At 51.5% G+C, this 20,163-nt stretch overlaps 2 protein-coding genes across 4 annotated transcripts in view; both read left to right on the plus strand.

Moving 5' to 3' along the window:
• Nucleotides 1-9,819, plus strand: part of Abcc8 (ATP binding cassette subfamily C member 8) — a 73,614-nt gene extending 63,795 nt beyond the window's left edge. For 2 of the 3 annotated variants that reach the window (XM_047518980.1, XM_047518981.1), the window contains exons 29-39: nucleotides 1,399-1,491; nucleotides 4,408-4,510; nucleotides 5,037-5,150; nucleotides 5,479-5,599; nucleotides 5,751-5,881; nucleotides 6,787-6,865; nucleotides 7,046-7,154; nucleotides 7,491-7,594; nucleotides 8,301-8,434; nucleotides 8,952-9,014; nucleotides 9,575-9,819. In XM_047518980.1, the coding sequence (XP_047374936.1) occupies nucleotides 1,399-1,491; nucleotides 4,408-4,510; nucleotides 5,037-5,150; nucleotides 5,479-5,599; nucleotides 5,751-5,881; nucleotides 6,787-6,865; nucleotides 7,046-7,154; nucleotides 7,491-7,594; nucleotides 8,301-8,434; nucleotides 8,952-9,014; nucleotides 9,575-9,712 (1,189 nt within the window). In that variant the 3' untranslated portion in view covers nucleotides 9,713-9,819. Of the gene's footprint in view, nucleotides 1-1,398; nucleotides 1,492-4,407; nucleotides 4,596-5,036; nucleotides 5,151-5,478; nucleotides 5,600-5,750; nucleotides 5,882-6,786; nucleotides 6,866-7,045; nucleotides 7,155-7,490; nucleotides 7,595-8,300; nucleotides 8,435-8,951; nucleotides 9,015-9,574 lie in introns of those variants that run through there. The other variant, XM_047518982.1, reaches the window with a different exon arrangement.
• A 2,685-nt stretch (nucleotides 9,820-12,504) lies between these two features.
• Kcnj11 (potassium inwardly rectifying channel subfamily J member 11) lies at nucleotides 12,505-15,135 on the plus strand. The gene is made up of 2 exons (XM_047519647.1): nucleotides 12,505-14,069; nucleotides 14,764-15,135. Exon 1 carries the CDS (start codon nucleotides 12,844-12,846, stop codon nucleotides 14,014-14,016), a length of 1,173 nt encoding a protein of 390 aa, XP_047375603.1. The 5' UTR covers nucleotides 12,505-12,843; the 3' UTR covers nucleotides 14,017-14,069; nucleotides 14,764-15,135.
• The last annotated feature ends 5,028 nt before the right edge of the window (nucleotides 15,136-20,163 follow it).

A 20,163-nucleotide genomic window follows, 5' to 3' on the forward strand; every position in this document is an offset into this window, starting at 1 on the left:
TAGGCGAGGTGTGACAGATACCACAACTCCCAGCCCACAGGAGTTTAGAGCGTGACGGAAGCCTTGACTTGGCAGAGCCTCTACCAGGAATCCATTGCCCTTGGAACCTTGGAGCCAGGCATACCTCTTTCCTACTCAGAATTTTCTAAAGAACATTCTCTAGGAGTTCTTCCTAGGAGTGATTCTGTCCAACTCAGATTCAAAGAATTATAAGAAAAATATTTAAAGACCCAACAGGTCACTGTTTCTCAAACTGCCAATTACAAACTATCCGTAGGTCCTGAAATCAATATCATGGATCACAACCAGCATTTTAAAACAAGGAAATAGAACAGAAAATAACAAATTGTGTTCATATAGGAACTGCCAGCCTTGCTTCATGAAACCTTTGTTTTGGTCTTGTAGGAGTATATGTACTGATTTGTGACATAAAATGTTTCTTACTGTGGGTCATGGTCAGAAAGGTTAAGTACCTTTCCAAAGTGTGCACAGTTTGTTAGAAACTAGAGTCAAGATACTGATCAGCAATAATAATAATTAAATTTAGATGCTTTTGACAACAATAACCTGTCCAAAGGATCAAAATTTATATAAATGTCTTTTTGCTTGAATGGTCCAGAAACTGCCCCCAGCACCTAGGAAGAACGTAGTTCATTGATATTAGCAAAATTACAGTGACTTTTTGAGGACTGCACTGTACTCTGCACTTGAGAATATTTCCAAACACTTTGTAATACAAGCTGTTCTACAAAATTCATTTCTTTGGCCAGAGAAAAAATGTTCTCCCTGATTCTCTGGTATCCACTCTGGCCCTGGAAACAATGTGTCCAGGAAAGCTGCCTCCTGCATGCAAACCTGGCCTGCCTGACATTGATGAGCTGTCAAGGTACAGCTGTGGAGAGTGGCAGGCCATTCTATTGCCATGGAAACCTCTCCCCACCTAAGAATGCTTAAGGTCCTGGTCTGTAATGTGCCAGTCTATAGTGATCCTTGGGAAAGGATATAATTGAAAACTTAGAGCCTGGCCTTTCTATTCCTCTAGTCAGCTGCCTCAGGTTCAGGTACCCATCTGTGAGATGGATCCAGCACTGCCTGCCCACTTTATGTCAGTGCTAGGTGGTGCAGCAGGAGTGCAGACAGACACAGGCGTGAGGTGGATGATGCCCAGGATGACAGGAACTCTGCCTGGCAGGCTCTGTTTAAGCATTTTACATCAGCGATCTCATTCAGTGCTTATGGTGTGATGGGGAGGTCCATTTTCCTCGCTTTCTCCAGGTAAAAAAATGAGACCTAGAGAGGTGAAGCCATGTGCCCACACAGTGGGGAGGTAGAACTAGGACTAGACCCGGCTGAGCACCAACCTACCCTCCTAACCATCCTCCTCTCTCCCTGGCACAGGGACCTACAGCAGCTGGATGACACTACCCAGCTCCCGCTGCTCTCACACTTTGCTGAGACCGTGGAAGGCCTCACCACCATCCGGGCCTTCAGGTACAGGTCCAAATTTCCCCAAGGTAGGAGTGGGGAGGCGGGGTCACAGGTCATGAGATTGAACTCAAAGAGCCCCACTTAGGGAAGGCCCAGGACATACTTCTCAGCCCCTCCTCCAGCCCTAAGGCCCAGGTGATGTCCACCAGCAGGGACAGTGAGCTCCAGTTATAAAATTCCAGCCCTGCAGACAAATCTAAGGCCTCTGTGAGCCAACACAGAACATGGGAAGAAATAAGGCTGGGATGGATCTTCAACAGTCAGTGCTAGAAAGGCCCTCAGATCCCTGGACCAGCCTTCTGTTATTAAGAACCTCCTGTCACCAGATACTGCTGACTACTCTTCATGCTGCTGGACTGCACTGCAACCCTAGGTGCTGAGCATGATTGTTGCCATTGCACAGATAAGGAAACTGGAAGGTTAGGTTCCACAAGGCCCATACTTAAAACTACTTGTTCATTCAACCCACATTTCCTGAGCACCTCCACATGCTGAGCCCCTTGCTGAACCCCTTGCCAGGCACTAAAAAAGATGAGTCAGGCAAGCGGCCGCCCTGGAGGCATTTACAGTCCAGACTTAGAGCAGGCCAGGACAAATCCATGTGACAGCTGCACTGCAAGAAATGGGGACATGGACTGTGGAAACATAGGAGGGAGGCAGTTGTGGATGGCTTCATAAAGAAGGTGTCATGGGAGCCAGCACTCGAAGGATAAGGAGGAGTTCGCCAGTCTGGAGAAATTTCCATTAAACTTTAGTGCTCCTGGCATCCTCTCACCATCCTGAGTGGCAGTGTCAGGCCAGACAGGAGCATCTGAGGCTGCCTAGTGGATAGAGTTGGCTGTGTCTCCTCCAGCCAAGTCTTGGTTGGTCTGTTGGGGCATTTATCATCCTGCCAACCAAGCCAGAGACCCCTGACCCAGATAGTTGGGCTCTGGTCTCTAAGCCTCACCCAGAGAGTGATAATAGTTTATTTATAGAATGACACAGCTGCAAGGGGTGTGACAATAACCATGTGACACCAAACCCTGTAACCTGAGGTCTCAAGGACCAACCTAGGGTTCAGAAAAGCTCCTGTCTCCTCCCCCGGCCATCAAGTCCATCGTTGGCCTATTGTAGCACCACAGCCTTCTTTCACTCTTTGGCATGTGGGGCCAATGGGAGCTCATCCCTTGTCTGAGCAAAGTAGAGCTGTCCACTGGCCAGGGTTCTGCTTCCTGCACATCCCTGGCCCCCACCCAAGCCTATGCTACCTCCACACAGAAGCACAAGATTCTAGAGTCTGCTCCCAGCCCCCTTCTCTTCTCAAGCCTGTATTTCCCCAGTGTCTTCAACTTTCAGGTCCCTCGACATCCCTGGACCTAGCTTCTGCTCTAAGTTTTGGCATGTCCCTCTAACAATTGGTGTCCAGAGGCCTTCAGGATGGGCCTGGAGCAGAGAGATTGTGACTTTTCCTAAAGTGGACCAGATTCCAGCACCCTGTCACCAGACTCAGTTCAAGCCTGTGACTCAGGCTAACCCTGTGGTCAGCCAAAGAACTGCAGCCCAGCGAGGCCTCCCACACCCTGCCCAGACACAGTGAATGATTCCTAAACTTAAATGAAAGACTTTTTAATCATCCCCGTATATGTTTAATTTATCAGCCTTGGCCCAGCAGTCTGGTCTGCTGAGAGCTAACTAGCATTTATTGATTGTGCATTTACGGAGTGCCAAGTGCTAAGTGTTGCACATGCATTATTACAGTTAATCCTCACAACAACCTCATGACATAAGGATGAGAAGCCATATTCTACAGATGTACCCTCTACCGGAGAAGCTGGTAACCAATCTGAGGTCACACAGACCATGAGAGCTGGTGGAGGGCCTTGCACCTAGGCCCGTCTGACCTTCTGGACTTATCCTAAAAGGACCTGTTCTTTCCAAGAGAGTTTCCAGAGTACCCAGCACTGGGCTCAGTATTAAACACAGAGGTTGTTTTCAATCCGTGTAAGAATTATTCCCATCCCCATTTTACTGATGAGGAAACCGAGGCTCCATCCTGACACACAATTGTGATATTCAGATCCAGCCTGGGTTTGCACAGCTCCAAAGTTGGTCTCTTCCCTGGTCCTCAGACACACCACACAGAGCCTATGTGCTATAGGTATGACACATTATACATACATGGAATATAACTTCCCATTCTTGTGGTTGTACATGATGTGGAGCTACACTAGTCACGTAGTCATATATGAACATAGGAAAGTTATGTCTAGTACATTCTACTTCTTTCCTTTTCCCATACCCCCTCCCTTCCCTTCATTCCCCTTTGTCTAATTCAGTGAACTTCTATTCTTCACCCCACTACTGTGTGTTAGCATCCACATATCAGAGAGAATGTTGGGCCTATGGGTTTTGGGAAAGAGATCGTTCTTTATCCTAAAAGCAATGGGAGCCATTGATATTCTCAGCAGGGCCTTAATTGGTGATTTAGAAAGATCATGCTGGCTGGCTGCTGGGTGGAGGTAACATGCAGGGAGATCCAGCACACCTATCAGGAGTTGATGCAGAAGTCCAGGAGAGGTTTTTCTGGCAGGAGAAAGGTGGACAGAGGCAAGGATTTTCTGAATGTATATGTAAGAGGATGTGTTGGGGGTTGGGTGTGAATCCAGGATATTCCTGGTTCTGGCCTGAGAAACTGGGTGGATGGCAGTGCTCTTTATTCTCCAGGGAAGAACAAGCCTTGGAGTGAAAACGGTTTGGAGGAGGTGGGACTCAGCAGGTTAGAATAAGTCAGAGGTGCTGGGAAGGCATTCAAGTGAGGAATGGCATACATAAGATGGCAGAGGTGGCCCAGTCTGGGGGCCAGTGAGGCCCAGTGGCCCCTCCTAGGAGCTATGTGGGCACCATTATTCCCTGAGAACCTCCTCATCCTCCCTACAGGTACGAGGCCCGGTTCCAGCAGAAGCTCCTGGAATACACGGACTCCAACAACATCGCCTCCCTCTTCCTCACGGCTGCCAACAGATGGCTGGAAGTTCGCATGGCAAGTGCCACCTACTGCTACCCAGATCCTGGACAGGTGTTCTAATAGGAGTCTGGAGCCAGAGCAAAGGCCAAACATGACCAGGGTGTGGAAAGAGAGAGTGGGGGACCAGATTGTGTGGATATAGAGCTTTCCTGCTATCCCAGCCCTGGTGCTCCTTCCAGCATCTAACCTGTGTCCCCTTCCCCTGTGTTACTGCCTGGGGGCTTGTTTGTCCAAGGGTTGTGCCTGGAGCAAGAATGGTTGTGTGTGTCCAGTGAGTGTGTCTGCAGTGGGTCACAAGACACACACACACACACACACACACACACACACACACACATACATGTTGGGCTGGCTGGTAAGGCCCGCCTGCTCAGGGACTGGGGGAGCCTAAGTTTGGGGGCACTTGTGGGCTCCTGGACCTGGGCTTCCACAGCCTCCTGTGTGTCTGATGTGTATGTGACTTGGAGCTGATCTGGGGATGTCTGAGTTGCTCCTTGTCCTGGATGGGCGTGAGCCGGGGCCAGCTGCTCTCCCTCCTTAGGAGTACATCGGTGCGTGTGTGGTGCTCATCGCAGCTGCCACCTCCATCTCCAACTCCCTGCACAGGGAGCTCTCTGCCGGCCTGGTGGGCCTGGGCCTCACCTATGCCTTAATGGTGAGTGACAGCAGGCTGGGATGGGGAGGGATCAGACACTAGCACTCCCGGAATCTCAGAGCTTCTTCCCCAACCGAGTCTTGAGATACCCCCAACCCAGGCCTTCCCATGTGGGCAGAATGACTGACTAACAGGATCCTGGCCCCAGACATGTGGTAGGTAAGGAGCCACATTCCTTGTGCCTCCAGGGAGGGCCACTTTGAACAGACAGCCATTAGGTAACATCTGGCACCTGGGGCCCCCCATCCTCCTCAGCTGTAAGGAGAGCCATTCTGTGGCTGGGGCAGAGCTACGTGATCAGTGAGCATGACTGGCTTACTTCCCACAGGTGTCCAACTACCTCAACTGGATGGTGAGGAACCTGGCGGACATGGAAATCCAGCTGGGAGCCGTGAAGCGGATCCATGGGCTCCTGAAAACGGAGGCAGAGAGCTATGAGGGGCTCCTGGGTGAGGGGCACCAGAGGAGACTTTTGGGGGAAGGGCCCACAGGAGGGGTGTGCTTGGGCTCGGGGGATGATGAGGGAGCTTGGGGCTGGTGGCCTTCCTAGATACCAGCTGTGGCCCATGCCTGGTGGCTGACACCCAGCCTGGCCCCTAGCACCATCACTGATCCCGAAGAACTGGCCAGACCAGGGGAAGATTCAGATCCAGAACCTGAGCGTGCGCTACGACAGCTCCCTGAAGCCAGTGCTGAAGCATGTCAATGCTCTCATCTCCCCAGGACAGAAGGTCAGACGGAGCCGCCCAGAGGGCATGATGCAGGACAGCTCACGAAGTCCCCCACGGCCCTCTAGGCTTCCTCCTGGTCTTACCCATTCGTGCCCCAAGTCTCCTGGCTCTGGGTCTGTCACACTGACCGCCCCTCTCCTCCTCTTGCTGTCCTCAGACCTTGTCTTCTCATCTGTCCACCAGAGACAAACAGCCTGAACTCCCTGGCTTATAGGGGTTTTCCCCTGGCTTGCACCGCTCCAGGGCTTCTCTGCCTAGGGGAAGATGGCAAGGCTGTCCTTGTCCTGAGAGAGGGAGCCCCTGTCTAGTGCTCTGACCCAATTTTCCTCATGTCCCTCCTCTCTAGCCCCATCTTTCTCCGATGCTCTCCTTCTCCTTCCATCTCTTTATCTCTGTCACTGTCTGTCTCACTGTCTCTGACCTTTGGGTTTAACTGTCTTTGCTGCCGTCTTCTCCCATATGTCATTGCCTCACTTGTCCTTCTGTTCACTTTCTCTGAACCTGTATTAGTCTCTTATTTTAAATTCTATTGGAACCCAAGAGCCAGGAAGCAATGAGGTTAGAGATGGCTCAAGGTGGGGTGCACAGATACATCCCTGCACACCTTCTTGTCCTCTTGCTATACCCAAGTGTACAGAGACACAGCAGGGCCCCTGGTTCCCCTGCAGCCACATACTTGGTACTCCCAGATCCAGGAAATTGGATGTTGACACCTTGCCCTGCGATCTCAGTTTGCTATGTGAGCCTCCTCTGGACCTACCACAGAGAAGAAGCCCAAACCTATGGCCCAGGATGAGAGGAGAGGCTGTGATCTTCTCCACCTGCACATCCCCCAGAGCTAGCACTAGAGGCCACTCCCAGCAGCCCCAGAAGCCAGAGCCACACACTTGCCTCCCTTTTTCCAGATTGGAATCTGTGGTCGCACAGGCAGTGGGAAGTCCTCCTTCTCTCTCGCCTTCTTCCGCATGGTGGACATGTTCGAAGGTGAGTTGTATGTTGGGCACCACAGGAGACCTCAGTCCTGACCTGTGGCCATATGTTACAGGAGACCCAGCAGTCACTGCCTTTCTCTGCCTCCTCATTGGGGCCCATGTCCCAGACCAAGCCCATCTCCAGCACCACCCCACCCCTGGTGGTGCCCACCTGTGACGCATCTCCGTGCAGGGCGCATCATCATTGACGGCATTGACATCGCCAAACTGCCATTGCACACCCTGCGCTCGCGCCTCTCCATCATCCTGCAGGACCCCGTCCTCTTCAGTGGCACCATCCGGTGAGCCTCTTCACCCCCAGGCCCACAATGGCTCAGCTCTATCAAGACTGCAATGCAGAGAGGAGGGCAGGGCGTGAGGGGACTGGGATCTTCAGCCAAGTGTCACCTTCCAGCCCTTCTCATGAGGCCAAGACAGGCACTGGTGACACCCTGCACTCCATCTCCCAGTGCTGTCCACCACCCACTGCCACCACCTTGGTGCTCCCCACCCAGCCAGCCTCCAGGTCACTCAGTTCTCACTCTCCACTCCTTCACCAGCCTTGCCCTCTGTGAGGACCCTGGGGAAGGAGGCAGCCCACTGCTCCTCTCCTACGGGCTTTCTGTGCCACCCTCCAGATTCAACCTGGACCCAGAGAAGAAGTGCTCAGACAGCACACTGTGGGAGGCCCTGGAGATCGCCCAGCTGAAGCTGGTGGTGAAGGCGCTGCCGGGAGGCCTCGGTAACAACTCCTGGCTGCAGTCGGGCTGGCTGGGTGCTAACAGAGCATGTACGGGCTGGGGAGGGAAGCCTCACAGCCACATCTTAGGTGGCCTGAGCTTGAGGTCTGGGCTCTGACAGGACCAGAGACCATTTAGTCCTACCTTTCATCATACAGGGGCCCAAGAAAGGTCATGACTTGCTCCAGGTCACACCACAGGTCAGTTCAGGCTCTCACCTCTCCTGCAGGGCTGGGCTCAGGGAGAGAGTAGAGGTCACTATGTGACAGAGTTAGTAAGTCTTCCATGCTAGTATCTTCAGCCCTGCCCTGCTCAATCACCTGCCCTGGAGAAGAGAGAACAGAGTGGAAAATCTTGGACACAGTTCACTGATAGAGCCTATTAGGAAGACTGCCCCATCCAGGGAAGGGCAGGCCCTTGGGGGTGCTGCAGCTCCTGGATCAGTGGGGCCTGGCCAACCTCTGGCTTCAGTGAATCCCCCCTCACTGATTCATGCTGTGCGGCCACACGCCCCCTCCCAGGATTGCCAAGCCATAGCAGCACACACCACCGCACGTGCCCTTCTCACCTCAGTCCTGCAGATAGCATCCGGGTTGTATCAGGTGTGTTCCTGACACACAACCACACAGGGGCAAACGCCCCCCAACCCATGCCGTCTGCTCTGCTCACAACGTGAACCCTGCTCCCCATGCCTGGGGCTGCTTTCAGATGCCATCATCACAGAAGGCGGGGAAAATTTCAGCCAGGGCCAGCGGCAGCTGTTCTGCCTGGCTCGGGCCTTCGTGAGGAAGACGAGCATCTTCATCATGGATGAGGCCACAGCCTCCATCGACATGGCCACGGTTGGTTCTGGGCATGTCCGTGGGGCAGAGGCCTTGGAGAGGATTTTAGTGAGGTGTTAGGGGAAAGTTTGTACAAAGCAGTCCTGACACGCTCAAGTTGCCTTTAACATCAAGGGTTATGTGTGGCAGAAGAGGCAAACGTCCAGGGGACCCTGACTCCATCTAGTCTTAGAGAATGTTCTCTCTCTCTCTCTCTCTCTCTCTCTCTCTCTCTCTCTCTCTCTCTCTCACACACACACACACACACACACACACACAGACCCACAGAGACTTCCATCCCTCACCCACAACACAGCAGACACACTTGCAGCACATGTGCAGAACTGAGCTCCCCTCAGGTGGAGTCAGCCCCTGAGAGCTGGGCACCCAGTAAGTCCTGTGAGAAGTAGGACCAGAGAGAAGGTGGGGGAGGGTGGCTAGGATTGGAGTCAGATGGGAGCTGGGCCACATCCCCAAAGCCAGGCCAGACCCCATCAACTGGGCACGTGAGCCCTCAGCTGCTTCTTCCATCTGACAGGAAAACATCCTCCAGAAGGTGGTGATGACAGCCTTTGCAGACCGCACTGTGGTCACCATTGCGGTAAGGAGCCCATTGAAGAGGTACGGGGACCACTCAGCAACAGGGCTGGCTACTGGGGCTGTCATCAGTGATCAGCCCCTGGGCTTGGCTGGTCCCCAAGAAAGGACCCTGGAGCAGGTCAAGGCAAGGAGTCTGGAGGACTGGCAGGGATCCTGGGTTGCAGGATTTGGGGCAAGGGGAATTCGCACCTGCTCTTCCCTTAGATCTCACCTCTTTCTCTCCAGGTTCCAAGGTCCACCCTCTCCCAAGGCCCTGTGAGCTAGGTTGGGGTTACTTCTCCATAGGAAGTCAGGGAAAAAAAGTGTTGGGGTTGGGGGTTCCCTGAATATTGAAACCTGGATGTGGGAGAGCTGAGACACAGCTCCTTTTCCCCTTAGTGGAGGGGGAAAGGGTGGTATTAATGGATGGAGGGCTCAGATCACAGCCTCCCTAGACAGGGTAGTCACCCCAGAGATACAACATCATGGCCACATGCCTCCTTCTCCAAGCTGCAGGAGGGAGCCCTTAGCTGCCCTGACCCTTCCACCCACACCCTGACCAGCCCCCTCCCACCTGCCCAGCATCGAGTGCACACCATCCTGAGTGCAGACCTGGTGATTGTCCTGAAGCGTGGCGCCATCCTAGAGTTTGACAAGCCAGAGAAGCTGCTCAGCCAGAAGGACAGTGTCTTCGCTTCCTTTGTCCGTGCAGACAAGTGACCTGTCAAGAGCCCAAGTGCCATCCCGTACCCTCACCCTCCCCCCACCTCTGCCTGGGTTTTCTAACTGTAAATCACTTGTAAATAAAGAGATTGATTATTTCCTACTGGAAGTCCCAACTCTGGTGGACAGAGACTGCAGTGAACTGTGGGTTCAGGGAACCAGCCTGTCCTTGACATTGGGCAGACCCTGATGTCACTATGTAAACATGGGCCAAAGCATATCTCCTGATATATGAGATGAGGGCTGTGTTAGTCAGCTCAGGCTGCCATGACGAAATATCACAGAGTAGGTGGCTTCAACAATAGAAATTTATTTCTCACAGTTCTGGAGGCTGTGAGATCAAGGTGTTGGCAGCTTTGGTTTCTCCTTGGCTTGCAGACAGCCATCTTCTCACTGTCCTCACATGACCTTTTCTCAGCATACACACAGCCCTGTGTGTTCTCCTTTACCCTCCCCCCCACCTCTAAGGACAGCAGCCATAGTGGGTTAGAGTCCCACCCCTGTGACTTCATCAAATCTTAATTACCTCCCCATAGGCCCTTGCTCCAAATACAGTCACATTGGGGGCTAGGTCTGGAGAAGATAATTCAGTCCATAGCAAGAAGATAGCATTTTTGTGGTAACCCCATGGATAAGGTGACAGGTCTCCATCAGACTTGGTCCTCTTTCTTATGGTGTTCATTCTTGTATTAGAATTGTGGAGCCTGGTACCCTGGATTAGTACTATTGCCTTTGCAAATAATAGAAACCCGACTCAAAGTGGCTTAAACAAAAACTTGAATTTATTGTGGTATGTGACTGAGAAGACCAGGAGGTATACTATTTCAAACATGATTGACTCCAGGTATTTGATGTCGGGGATGTCTCCATTTCTGGATTCCATTTACCTCTTCCTTGTTGATGACAGATGACTGCTAGCATATCCTACCACAGGGCAACCAAAAGGAAAAAAAAAAATGTTCTTTCCCAATAGCTCTAGCAAAAATTTGGGGAACAAATCTCAATGGACAAATTTGGTCACATTCCCTCCCTTACCCAATCACTGTGGTTGGAGGGCCAGAACATATCATCTGGCTAAGCCTAGGTCCCACGTCCCCATCTCTGTTCCCCCAAAGCAAGGACATTCAGAAGTGGGGAATGGTGGTCCTTCAGAAGGAAAGAACAGTGCCTGTACCACAATTAGCCAGGTGGTGGCTGAGAGTTGCCAGGGCCCAGACCCTGGAGAGACCAAAACAACAGCTTGTCCTAACTTCATCTGCATCAGGAAATAGGAGTGCACACCTGTCCTCAGTCAACAAATGACAGGCACTTATTTAAATATCATTTTATTATAACTTACATATCACCTGCAGTACTGACTTGCCAGACCCAGGAGCTTTGGGCTTGACTTCAAGACGGTCAGAGCCCCTGCCTCAGCCCCACTTTAACAGATGATCATCATGGGCCAGGAATTTCTTCTTTAAGGATCTGAGCCCCAGGGAGTAAATGAAGCCATTACTGTTCCAACAACCACCAGGGCAACCCTAGGCTAATACCTACAATAGAAACATGTCCAGGCCAAAAGTCTAGAACCCCAGTGTCCATGCTAGTCCTAAAACAACTCAGGTCCAGATACTTCCTGTTACTTATGTTGAAAGAAATCAGGCTACAGGTGTGAGGAGTGTAAAGCAAGTGCTAGTAGCTCACACCCTCTAAAATACAGGGTGGGCTGGGGCCCCTTGGGATGGAGAAGATGGAACTGCCAGGCTCCTGGGACTACAGAGTGAGCATCGTTGTAGGTGCTGCACTGCTCCCAAGCCTATTGAAGCTTTTTGTTTGGGAAGGATTTGGAATTTCCATCGGATTCTCAAGGAATCTAAGACTAAGAAAAGGTGGTGCTATGGGACCTCAGCTCCGGGACAGTGACGCCACCTCTCAGTGCCTCCTTTCACTGGAAACCCAGTGCTGCGCAAGAGGCAGAGATGACCCAGCTGAAAAAAAGGAGGGAGGGAAAACAGGCGATAGCGGCAGCTATCCCAGATTAGGACAGATGATGACTCTCTTCGTGCCCTCCAATTTCATAGTGTGGGCAGAAGGAACCTCGTGTGGTCTGCGGGTCGGATTGGACAAAGCCCCAAGGACAGACTGAGATGGGAGAGGCGGAGCAGGATAGGGGTGGCTAGGGGCGGGGCTTGCGCCTGTGCCCGCCCCGACTCCCGCTCAGGAATAGGTCGGGCTCCCCCTGGCGGCCGGCCCCCACTCAGCTCCTCGGGCGACCCCCGCCCTCAATCTTCTATCCGCACCTTGCACACAGGTCGGTATTCGCTGACCCACAGACTGAAGACTGACAGGAAACCCGCCCGCCGCTAGAACTCGGTCAGCGGGAGGGGGCGGGGAGGCGACGGCTGTGGCTTGAGGAGCAGGAGCAGGTGCCGCGGCGACGAGCGGGCGGGGCAGGGACTGAGCGGCGGGCGGGGGCTGCGGTGCGGGCTGGCGGGCTTGCTTGAGGCCGGGGAGCAGCCGGGAGGCCGCGACTCTGAGCGAGCCCGGCCAGGTAGCGCGGAAGGCGAAAGGATCCGGAGTTGAGTCGGGTCGCTTGGTGACTCCGGAGGGCGCAGGATCCCAAGGAGACAGAGAGGACAAGAGCTAGAGAGGGATCCGGGAGCGGCGGGGCGATAGAGGAGGTGTGGGGTAGGAAATAGGGCGCATACCTAGAGGGAGCCTGTGGGGCGGTGGGGATCTGGGACAGAAATGGGTGGGGCGGGAAAACAGTGGGGGTTGTGCGAGGTCTGGTTAGTCGGTAAGATCGGGAGGTGTTAAGTTCTGAGGTGGGTTGAGAAAGGAACGCTGGGGGGCCAGAAGGGGTGTAGGGGGAGGCCCAGGGGTGGAGGAGAGCTGTGTGGGGATCCAGGGTCAAGTGGAGAACCCGCCTGGTTGGAGGGCTCACTTGGCCATGGGCAGGTAGGCTGAAGGGTGAAGCTAGTGTAAAGAAGTGAATCAGGATCCAGGTGGAGGTGAAGACGAGTCTAGTAGGAGAGACCATCTCAGGTGTGCAGACTGCCCAAGGTGAGAGGGTGCCTGGGAGACCCTAGACCAGGTCAGGGCAGTGCCCCCCATGGGGGAAACCCCTCCCTGGGGACACCGGAGCCATGCTGTCCCGCAAGGGCATCATCCCTGAGGAATACGTGCTGACAAGGCTGGCAGAGGACCCTGCAGAGCCCAGGTACCGTGCTCGTGAGCGGAAGGCCCGCTTTGTGTCCAAGAAAGGCAACTGTAATGTGGCCCACAAGAACATCCGGGAGCAGGGCCGCTTCCTGCAGGACGTTTTCACCACATTGGTGGACCTCAAGTGGCCACACACGCTGCTCATCTTCACCATGTCCTTCCTGTGCAGCTGGTTGCTCTTTGCCATGGTCTGGTGGCTCATCGCATTTGCCCACGGTGACCTGGCTTCTGGTGAGGGCACAGCAGTGCCCTGTGTCACCAGTATCCACTCCTTTTCATCCGCGTTCCTTTTCTCCATTGAGGTCCAGGTAACCATTGGTTTTGGTGGACGCATGGTGACAGAGGAATGCCCACTGGCCATCCTGATCCTCATTGTGCAGAACATTGTGGGGCTCATGATCAATGCCATCATGCTGGGCTGCATCTTCATGAAGACTGCCCAGGCACACCGGCGAGCTGAGACCCTTATCTTCAGCAAGCATGCTGTTATTGCTGTTCGCCATGGCCGCCTTTGTTTCATGTTACGTGTGGGTGACCTCCGCAAGAGCATGATCATCAGTGCCACCATCCGCATGCAGGTGGTGCGCAAGACCACCAGCCCTGAGGGCGAGGTGGTGCCCCTCCACCAGGTGGACATCCCCATGGAGAATGGCGTGGGTGGCAACAGCATCTTCCTGGTGGCCCCGCTCATCATCTACCATGTCATTGATTCCAACAGCCCACTCTATGACCTGGCACCCAGTGACCTGCACCACCACCAGGACCTGGAGATCATTGTCATCCTGGAAGGTGTGGTAGAAACTACGGGTATCACCACCCAAGCCCGCACCTCCTACCTAGCTGATGAGATCCTGTGGGGCCAGCGCTTTGTCCCCATTGTGGCTGAGGAGGACGGCCGCTACTCCGTGGATTATTCCAAATTTGGCAACACCATTAAAGTGCCCACACCGCTCTGCACAGCCCGCCAGCTTGATGAGGACCGCAGCCTGCTGGATGCCCTAACTCTCGCCTCCGCCCGTGGGCCTCTGCGCAAGCGCAGTGTGGCCATGGCCAAGGCTAAACCGAAGTTTAGCATCTCTCCAGATGCCCTGTCTTAAGTCATGGTCCCTTGGGCCCCACATGCGCATGTGCACTCAGGCAGTATGGCATGGTAGGTAGAGTCGATGTGGTGAGGGTCCCTTGGCAAAGTGAGGGCCTGGACCCTCCTCAGCTCAACCTTCCCTGCTTTTGTGCCCAGGGTGTTACAAGGCACTTGTCACTACGCTATTTCTGGCCTCAGCAGGAGCCTGTACTGGGTTATTTTTGTCCCTGCTACTCCCAGCCCCAGCTCAGGACTGGCTTACCCCTCTCTCCCTGCCCAAGGGAAGACTGTGGGTAGTACTGGACCCTAAAGCTGGGTCGCCAGCCAGTCCTGGCCCCATGATCAGCCTAATACAAGTCAGCAGGTAGCTGGGGAAATCAATCCCCAGGTTGGCAGCCTGCCTCCTGGTTTCTGTGGCCCCCAAGAAATCCCTGTGGCCAGGCCCCTGCTCTGCTTTGATGGGCTAAGGGATGGGCCCCGCCTGCAAGGGAAGGCGGTTGGTGAGAACACATTGCAGCTACGGGGCTGAAACTGTGGAGCCTACACAGGCGGGGATAGGCTGAGACCATCAGGGCTTTCCACCCGCAGGCTTCAGCCAGGGAGGAAGACACAGCAGGGATAGGGTAACAGAAAAAGGCTTTTCTGAGCCTAGCGAAGGGAGCAGAAGATGGGCCCAGCACCCCTGTCCTTCACCCACTTTACCCTCTCTGCCGAGAGGACTCCTTGGGCTGAGGCTGTTGTTCCTATTCTGTCTCCACCCTAGGAGGCTGGATGGATACGGCAGAGAGTGACATGCCAAGCAGAGAGAGCTGAGGAGAGAGGTACTGTGGCCACCAAATGCCACAGGCCTCAGACTGAACTCCGCTCCTGGCTCCCCAATGATAGCTGTGACTCACTTTGTCCAGAGGACAACTGGGGGCAGGGCTGCCTTTGGGTTGCTGGAAAAGGTATTGGAAAGTTCAGAATGGTGGGGGAGGGGGGGGTGAGCTCCCTGAGGTGAAGAGGCCCTTGGTCCTGATGGGTTCGACTCAAGCCTGGATTCTCGGAGCCTGGACTCTCCGAACAGTGTTGTGTGTCCTTGCCAAAAATTCTGTCTTCTGCGTTGTCAATAAAGCCTCCGCCTTCATGACCTAAACTCTGGGCTGTTCTTGCTGGGGAGCATCAAGTGTGCTGGTGGAAAGGGAGAGCAGAGCTGGCAGCTGTCATCCCACATTCAAGAAGTGCCTGGAGCCCTAGCAGAGAGATCAGGAAAGTTGAGGCTCTGGGGGACTTTCCCCCTCCTTCCCAGGTGACCTAGTACTGCCAGCTGTCTAGCTACCTCATTTTTTTGGCATCCAGCAGGCCTTATAGCCCTAGGCCCTGCCTCCCTTCTGGGAATTTGTTGGAAGCTGAGGTACCCAGGGAGAGAAGCAGGGTCATTACAGGCATTAGGGTTGTGGTTGGAGGGTGAGTTTTCCAGACAGCTGCCTGGGTCCAAATCCTGGCTCGAGCTATGTGACTTAGGCCAAGTAACTTAACCTCTCTGTGTCTCAGTTGCTTCATCTATGCTAACAGTACCTACTTCATAGAATGGGGGTGTAAGTGTAAAGCATATGTAAATGTCAAAGTGCCTGGTCTATAATAAGTGCTCGATAAATGTTAATTATTGTGATTGCTGCCAAATCAATCACAAGATGAGAAAACTGACCATTTAGAGAGAAAGTACATTTATACTGGATTGTGGTTGAATCAGTAAAGGTCTGTCCAAGGCCAGAGAAAGCCAAGGGGCCAGGAAGTTTCTGCTGTTGGTCTGAGCTCTAAACTGCCTTCTTCTACATAGTGCCTGGCATTGATTCCCTTCCTTGCAGAGCTGACCCATTTTCTGGTTCAAAGAGATTGAAAAGCTATTCAGAGTTTTGAGGGTCTGACTTTTGGAACTTAATTTGGCCATCCCTAAGGCCATGGGAGAGACCAGAGTCATTAACAAGAAGCCCCTTTCTCGCAGCATCCTTGAGTTCCATCCAGAATAACCTTCAGCCTCTCACAGACCTTAAGTGGCTGTTGACAGCCTGACATCTACAGAACTGAGGGCTCAGCGCCACCTGCTGGCCACAAGGAAGACTTACATGATCCTGGAAAATTGGGGCTGCTTCCTTCCATTTCTGCCCACTCTGAGGGAAATCCCCAGCCTTAAGGCTTAAATTAGAGAGAGGCTGGAAAGTTCCAGGGTAGCTGGACTAAGCCATTCTAGTCCCCACATATCAAAAGGTATAGTGTAACTCAGGAGGTCCCAGGGCTAGAGTCCCAGATTTGAGACTGACAGCAGCCTCAGCTATGTTAAATGACAGCACAGATTATGCCCCAAACACCCAGAATCAGAGGGGCCTCACGGACACTTTCTCTGAGCCACATGGATGGTGAATCCTCCATCCACCTCCTGCTTGCATAAGTACTGGGGTCCTTGCCTTGCAGGCTACTGTGCCCTCAGTCAGTCAGTGACAGTGCAGCCTGAGGGGGCACATCTGCTAACCCTCTCTCCAACTCACATCAGTTGTGTGAAATGTCCCATGCCTCAATCCTGAGATCCATAGGTGAGGGAAGTCAGGCTACCCTCTTCTTATTATGAAACTAATCTGATAGTCATAAACTGGGCAAGCATCATTTCTTTTATTCCATTCCAATTTTAATTTCTAATATCCCTAATATTTAAGTCACACATCATACTTCACACAATGATAGACAGAGAGATCACAGAAAGACTAAGAAATGGTTAAGGTGACTGCAAGATTCCAGAGTGCTAGCCAAGAGCACAGGCAGAGACAGATAGGAAGGCAAAGAGTCACTGTAGGTGGTCAGATAAGGATTTTTTAAAATATTTTTATTAGAGCATCATATACTTTATTATATATAGTAATTGGGTTCATTTTGACAAACTCATACATGCAAGAAATTTGATTTCAAGCCCCATTCCCCCTTTTTTCCCTTCCCTTTTCTTTCCCCCCATTCTCCCTTCTCTACTTTATTAAACTTCCTTTCTTCTATATACACATAAAAGTGAAATTCCCTTTGGTATCTTTATATATGAATATAACACAATTTTGCTAAATTCATTTCATTTATTTTCTCCTTTTTCTTCCTTCTTCCCTCTCATTCTACCTCTACTCCATGGATCTTCCCTATATATGCTGGTTGTACAGGGCAGATGAGAGTTGTTTACTTGTACACAGAAAGTGTAGAATCATTTTACCTTGGCACTTGTCCTCAAAATGGAGCAACTTATGGCAAACTACTGCTTTCCAAAGTGGAGTAACTCAGGGTTAGGCACAGCCTGAAAACCACTACTCTGTATCTAATGAAGTAACTAAGAGCAGGTCTGCTCTTCACAGTGGAGAATGGAGCTGTCTGTGCAAGCTACCACTGGACCCAGGCTGATCATACGGGCTTTTCTTCCATTTCCAGTGGTGTCATTGCCAGATGTCTATCTGTCATGATGGCATCTGGATATCAGAGAAAGGCAAGAAATATGACAATAATCACAAATATCACAAGAAATATTTGAAAACCACTTTGTATCCAGTTTGCTCATTAACTTAGATGCAACCAGGAGAATAAATCCCATGAATCAGCTGACCAGTGTTGGATATGCATCCTTTTTTTTATTCCTTATTTTTTTTAGTTGTAGATGAACACAATACCTTTATTTTATTTATTATTTATATACAGTACTCACACGTGCTAGGCGAGTGCTCTACCACCAAGCCACAACCCCAGTCCCGAAAGCAGCCTTTTTTGTTGACTGATTACTCTGCTCTCCCTAATACATTTACAGTGAGAAGTATTCACTCTTACAGATCTTGCCTTGGCAGGTCCATAAATACTTGACAGCAATATTATTTTCTAGAGCCATTTTAACCAACACGTTCACACCGGTCTCTTGGACCTCTAAAGCTTGTGCTATTTTATTTGCTATTTAAGCCATAGTCAGGGATTTAGTTTAGCAACATCTAGTGAAGTTTAGAAATTCTTGGTCAAATGAGTGAAATCTAGTGGTACATCAGTCCACTGATGTATTAAAATATGAGCAAGAATGGGAAGAAATTCCCCTCTCTCAGCTATGGTTTCTGTATGTATGAGGATAATGCAGCCCACACTGTTTGAAGACCCGGTCTCTGAACAGTAAGGTCAGGTTCAATTCACAGTGAGCCTTGTATTGTGTGGAGAGACAAAGAGAAGCTCCACAATGTGTCTTCCCAGCTTCACAAAGCAGCACATGGAAATCAGATGGGAAAGTTCTTCCCCAACACACCAGAAAAAAAAAAAAAACATACAATACCCCAGCTTCAGTCCTGAGAACTGCCCACACATCTACTGGCTATGATCAAAACCCCAGGAGCCAAGTTCAAGACACAGGGCTACACTTTGTTGATGAACCCCTTGCCTTTTCCAATAATAAAATGCAGGTGATACAATTAGTCCAAAACAGGGAAAGAAAGACTCCAAAGGAAATGTGTCTTCACGGGTTCTACAGAGAGAAAGAAGAAGAAACCTACTGGCAAGGGCCAAAGGGACCACAAAACTGCTGCTAGGATCTGTGTGATTTGGGTTATTTTTCCTGTCGGAGATCTAAGGACCAACCCTCTGCCACATGTCTCAGCACCTCTATACCTATCATGTGTACTTCACACATCAGAGTATTTAGCACATCAGAGAAATTGCCATATTGAACCCTGCACACCACATACACATGCCACACATATCCTCAAAGCTTCCATACCACACCACCTTCTATCACTTATATTCTTATCACCCAGACAAACCCCTCATACCATACACAGAGCATGTTTCAATTTCACACTCCCGGTGCCCCCAAATACACCCTGCACACCCCACCCATACGTGCTCCTGGTCCTTACCTTCAGGAACAATTCCTTTCTCCCCTCTAGGAGCCATCTGGCACGTCCAGATCACATCCCTCAGGGTCCTTAGGTGGCCCTTACCTTCCTTACACCTTTCAGCTCAGGAAGATGCCTTTGATTGATAGGGTCATCCCATCTGAGTCCAGAGCTATGAACAGGGCAACCAGGATATAAGCTCAAAAAAACCCACCCCACCAGCAAGAGGGTTTCTGCAGTAAGTTGTGTTATCCTAAGGATCTGATGTGCCTGAAGAAAGCCCTGGGCATCTGCAAGACCATCCTACTATGGCCTCCTCATCTTGGGACACAGCCCATATGATAGGACTACTTATTCAGCCTTTTAGTCAACAACTTACAGTGGACATGGAGCCTGACTAAAAGGGGACCTGGCAGGGCTGGTCTCTGGTTCCTGATAACCCCTATCCTCAGGAGCCACGGACAGGATCTTGTCTTTATTCCTGTAGCAGCAGCAAGTCTGAGGTACATGGACATCCAGAACACTGAAGCTGCCATGAGCTGACAAATAGCCCTGTTCCCATCTGACGACTACTATCAACCCTCCCCACCAACCAGACCATCTGCCCTGGTTTAGGGCTCTAATCTAGATAGCTAACTCTGGAACTGAATTGAGTCAAACAAAAACTTTTTCTTTTCAGTCCACACTTCCTCTCCTTACCCATCATCCACTAGGCAAAGACCCTGGACTCACTGGAGACCAAAGTTTTAAGTCGTACACCCACAAGCTGAAGATAGGGGAAATGTGCCAGGAAGACACTTACCTATCATATTCGATGTGTCTGGGGGCTGTGCAAGGATGTGTGCCCTACCACACACTGATAGATGGTCCCACTGTCTTCTAGAGAGGACTTCAAGTTGCTGGTAATGGTCAATGAGATCAGTAGTGATGCCCTCAGAAATCTGGTACTGTGGAACCTCCTGGGTCCACTTTTTCCACCTTATGCTAATGGTTTCTGGGTAGAACACACTTGACTTATACATAATATGTTTGTCTTCATTATCTTTCAAAGTGACTTGCTGTCTGGGGAAGCTGTCAAGGAAGAAAAGTTAAACAGTTGGATCCAGCACCAAACTACCCTTTTCTTCACCCACACCTTACAGTAACTGGCTTCTACCACACCTGCACACCTCTGCATCACAGCTACTATAGCCAGGCAAGACAGGAAACAGGATGTCCACTCTTTAAAGAGGGAGACTGTGGGGCAAGGTAATGCTACAACCATGCCCAGCAATGAGCTGGATTCCCACTGA

Source organism: Sciurus carolinensis, chromosome 11 (genome assembly GCF_902686445.1).
Source record: "Sciurus carolinensis chromosome 11, mSciCar1.2, whole genome shotgun sequence".
Lineage (NCBI taxonomy): Eukaryota > Metazoa > Chordata > Mammalia > Rodentia > Sciuridae > Sciurus > Sciurus carolinensis.

What these genes read in the sequence shown, in the direction of transcription:
- Kcnj11 (XM_047519647.1), top strand. Translation starts at nt 12,844, where the DNA reads ATGCTGTCCCGCAAGGGCATCATCCCTGAGGAATACGTGCTGACAAGG.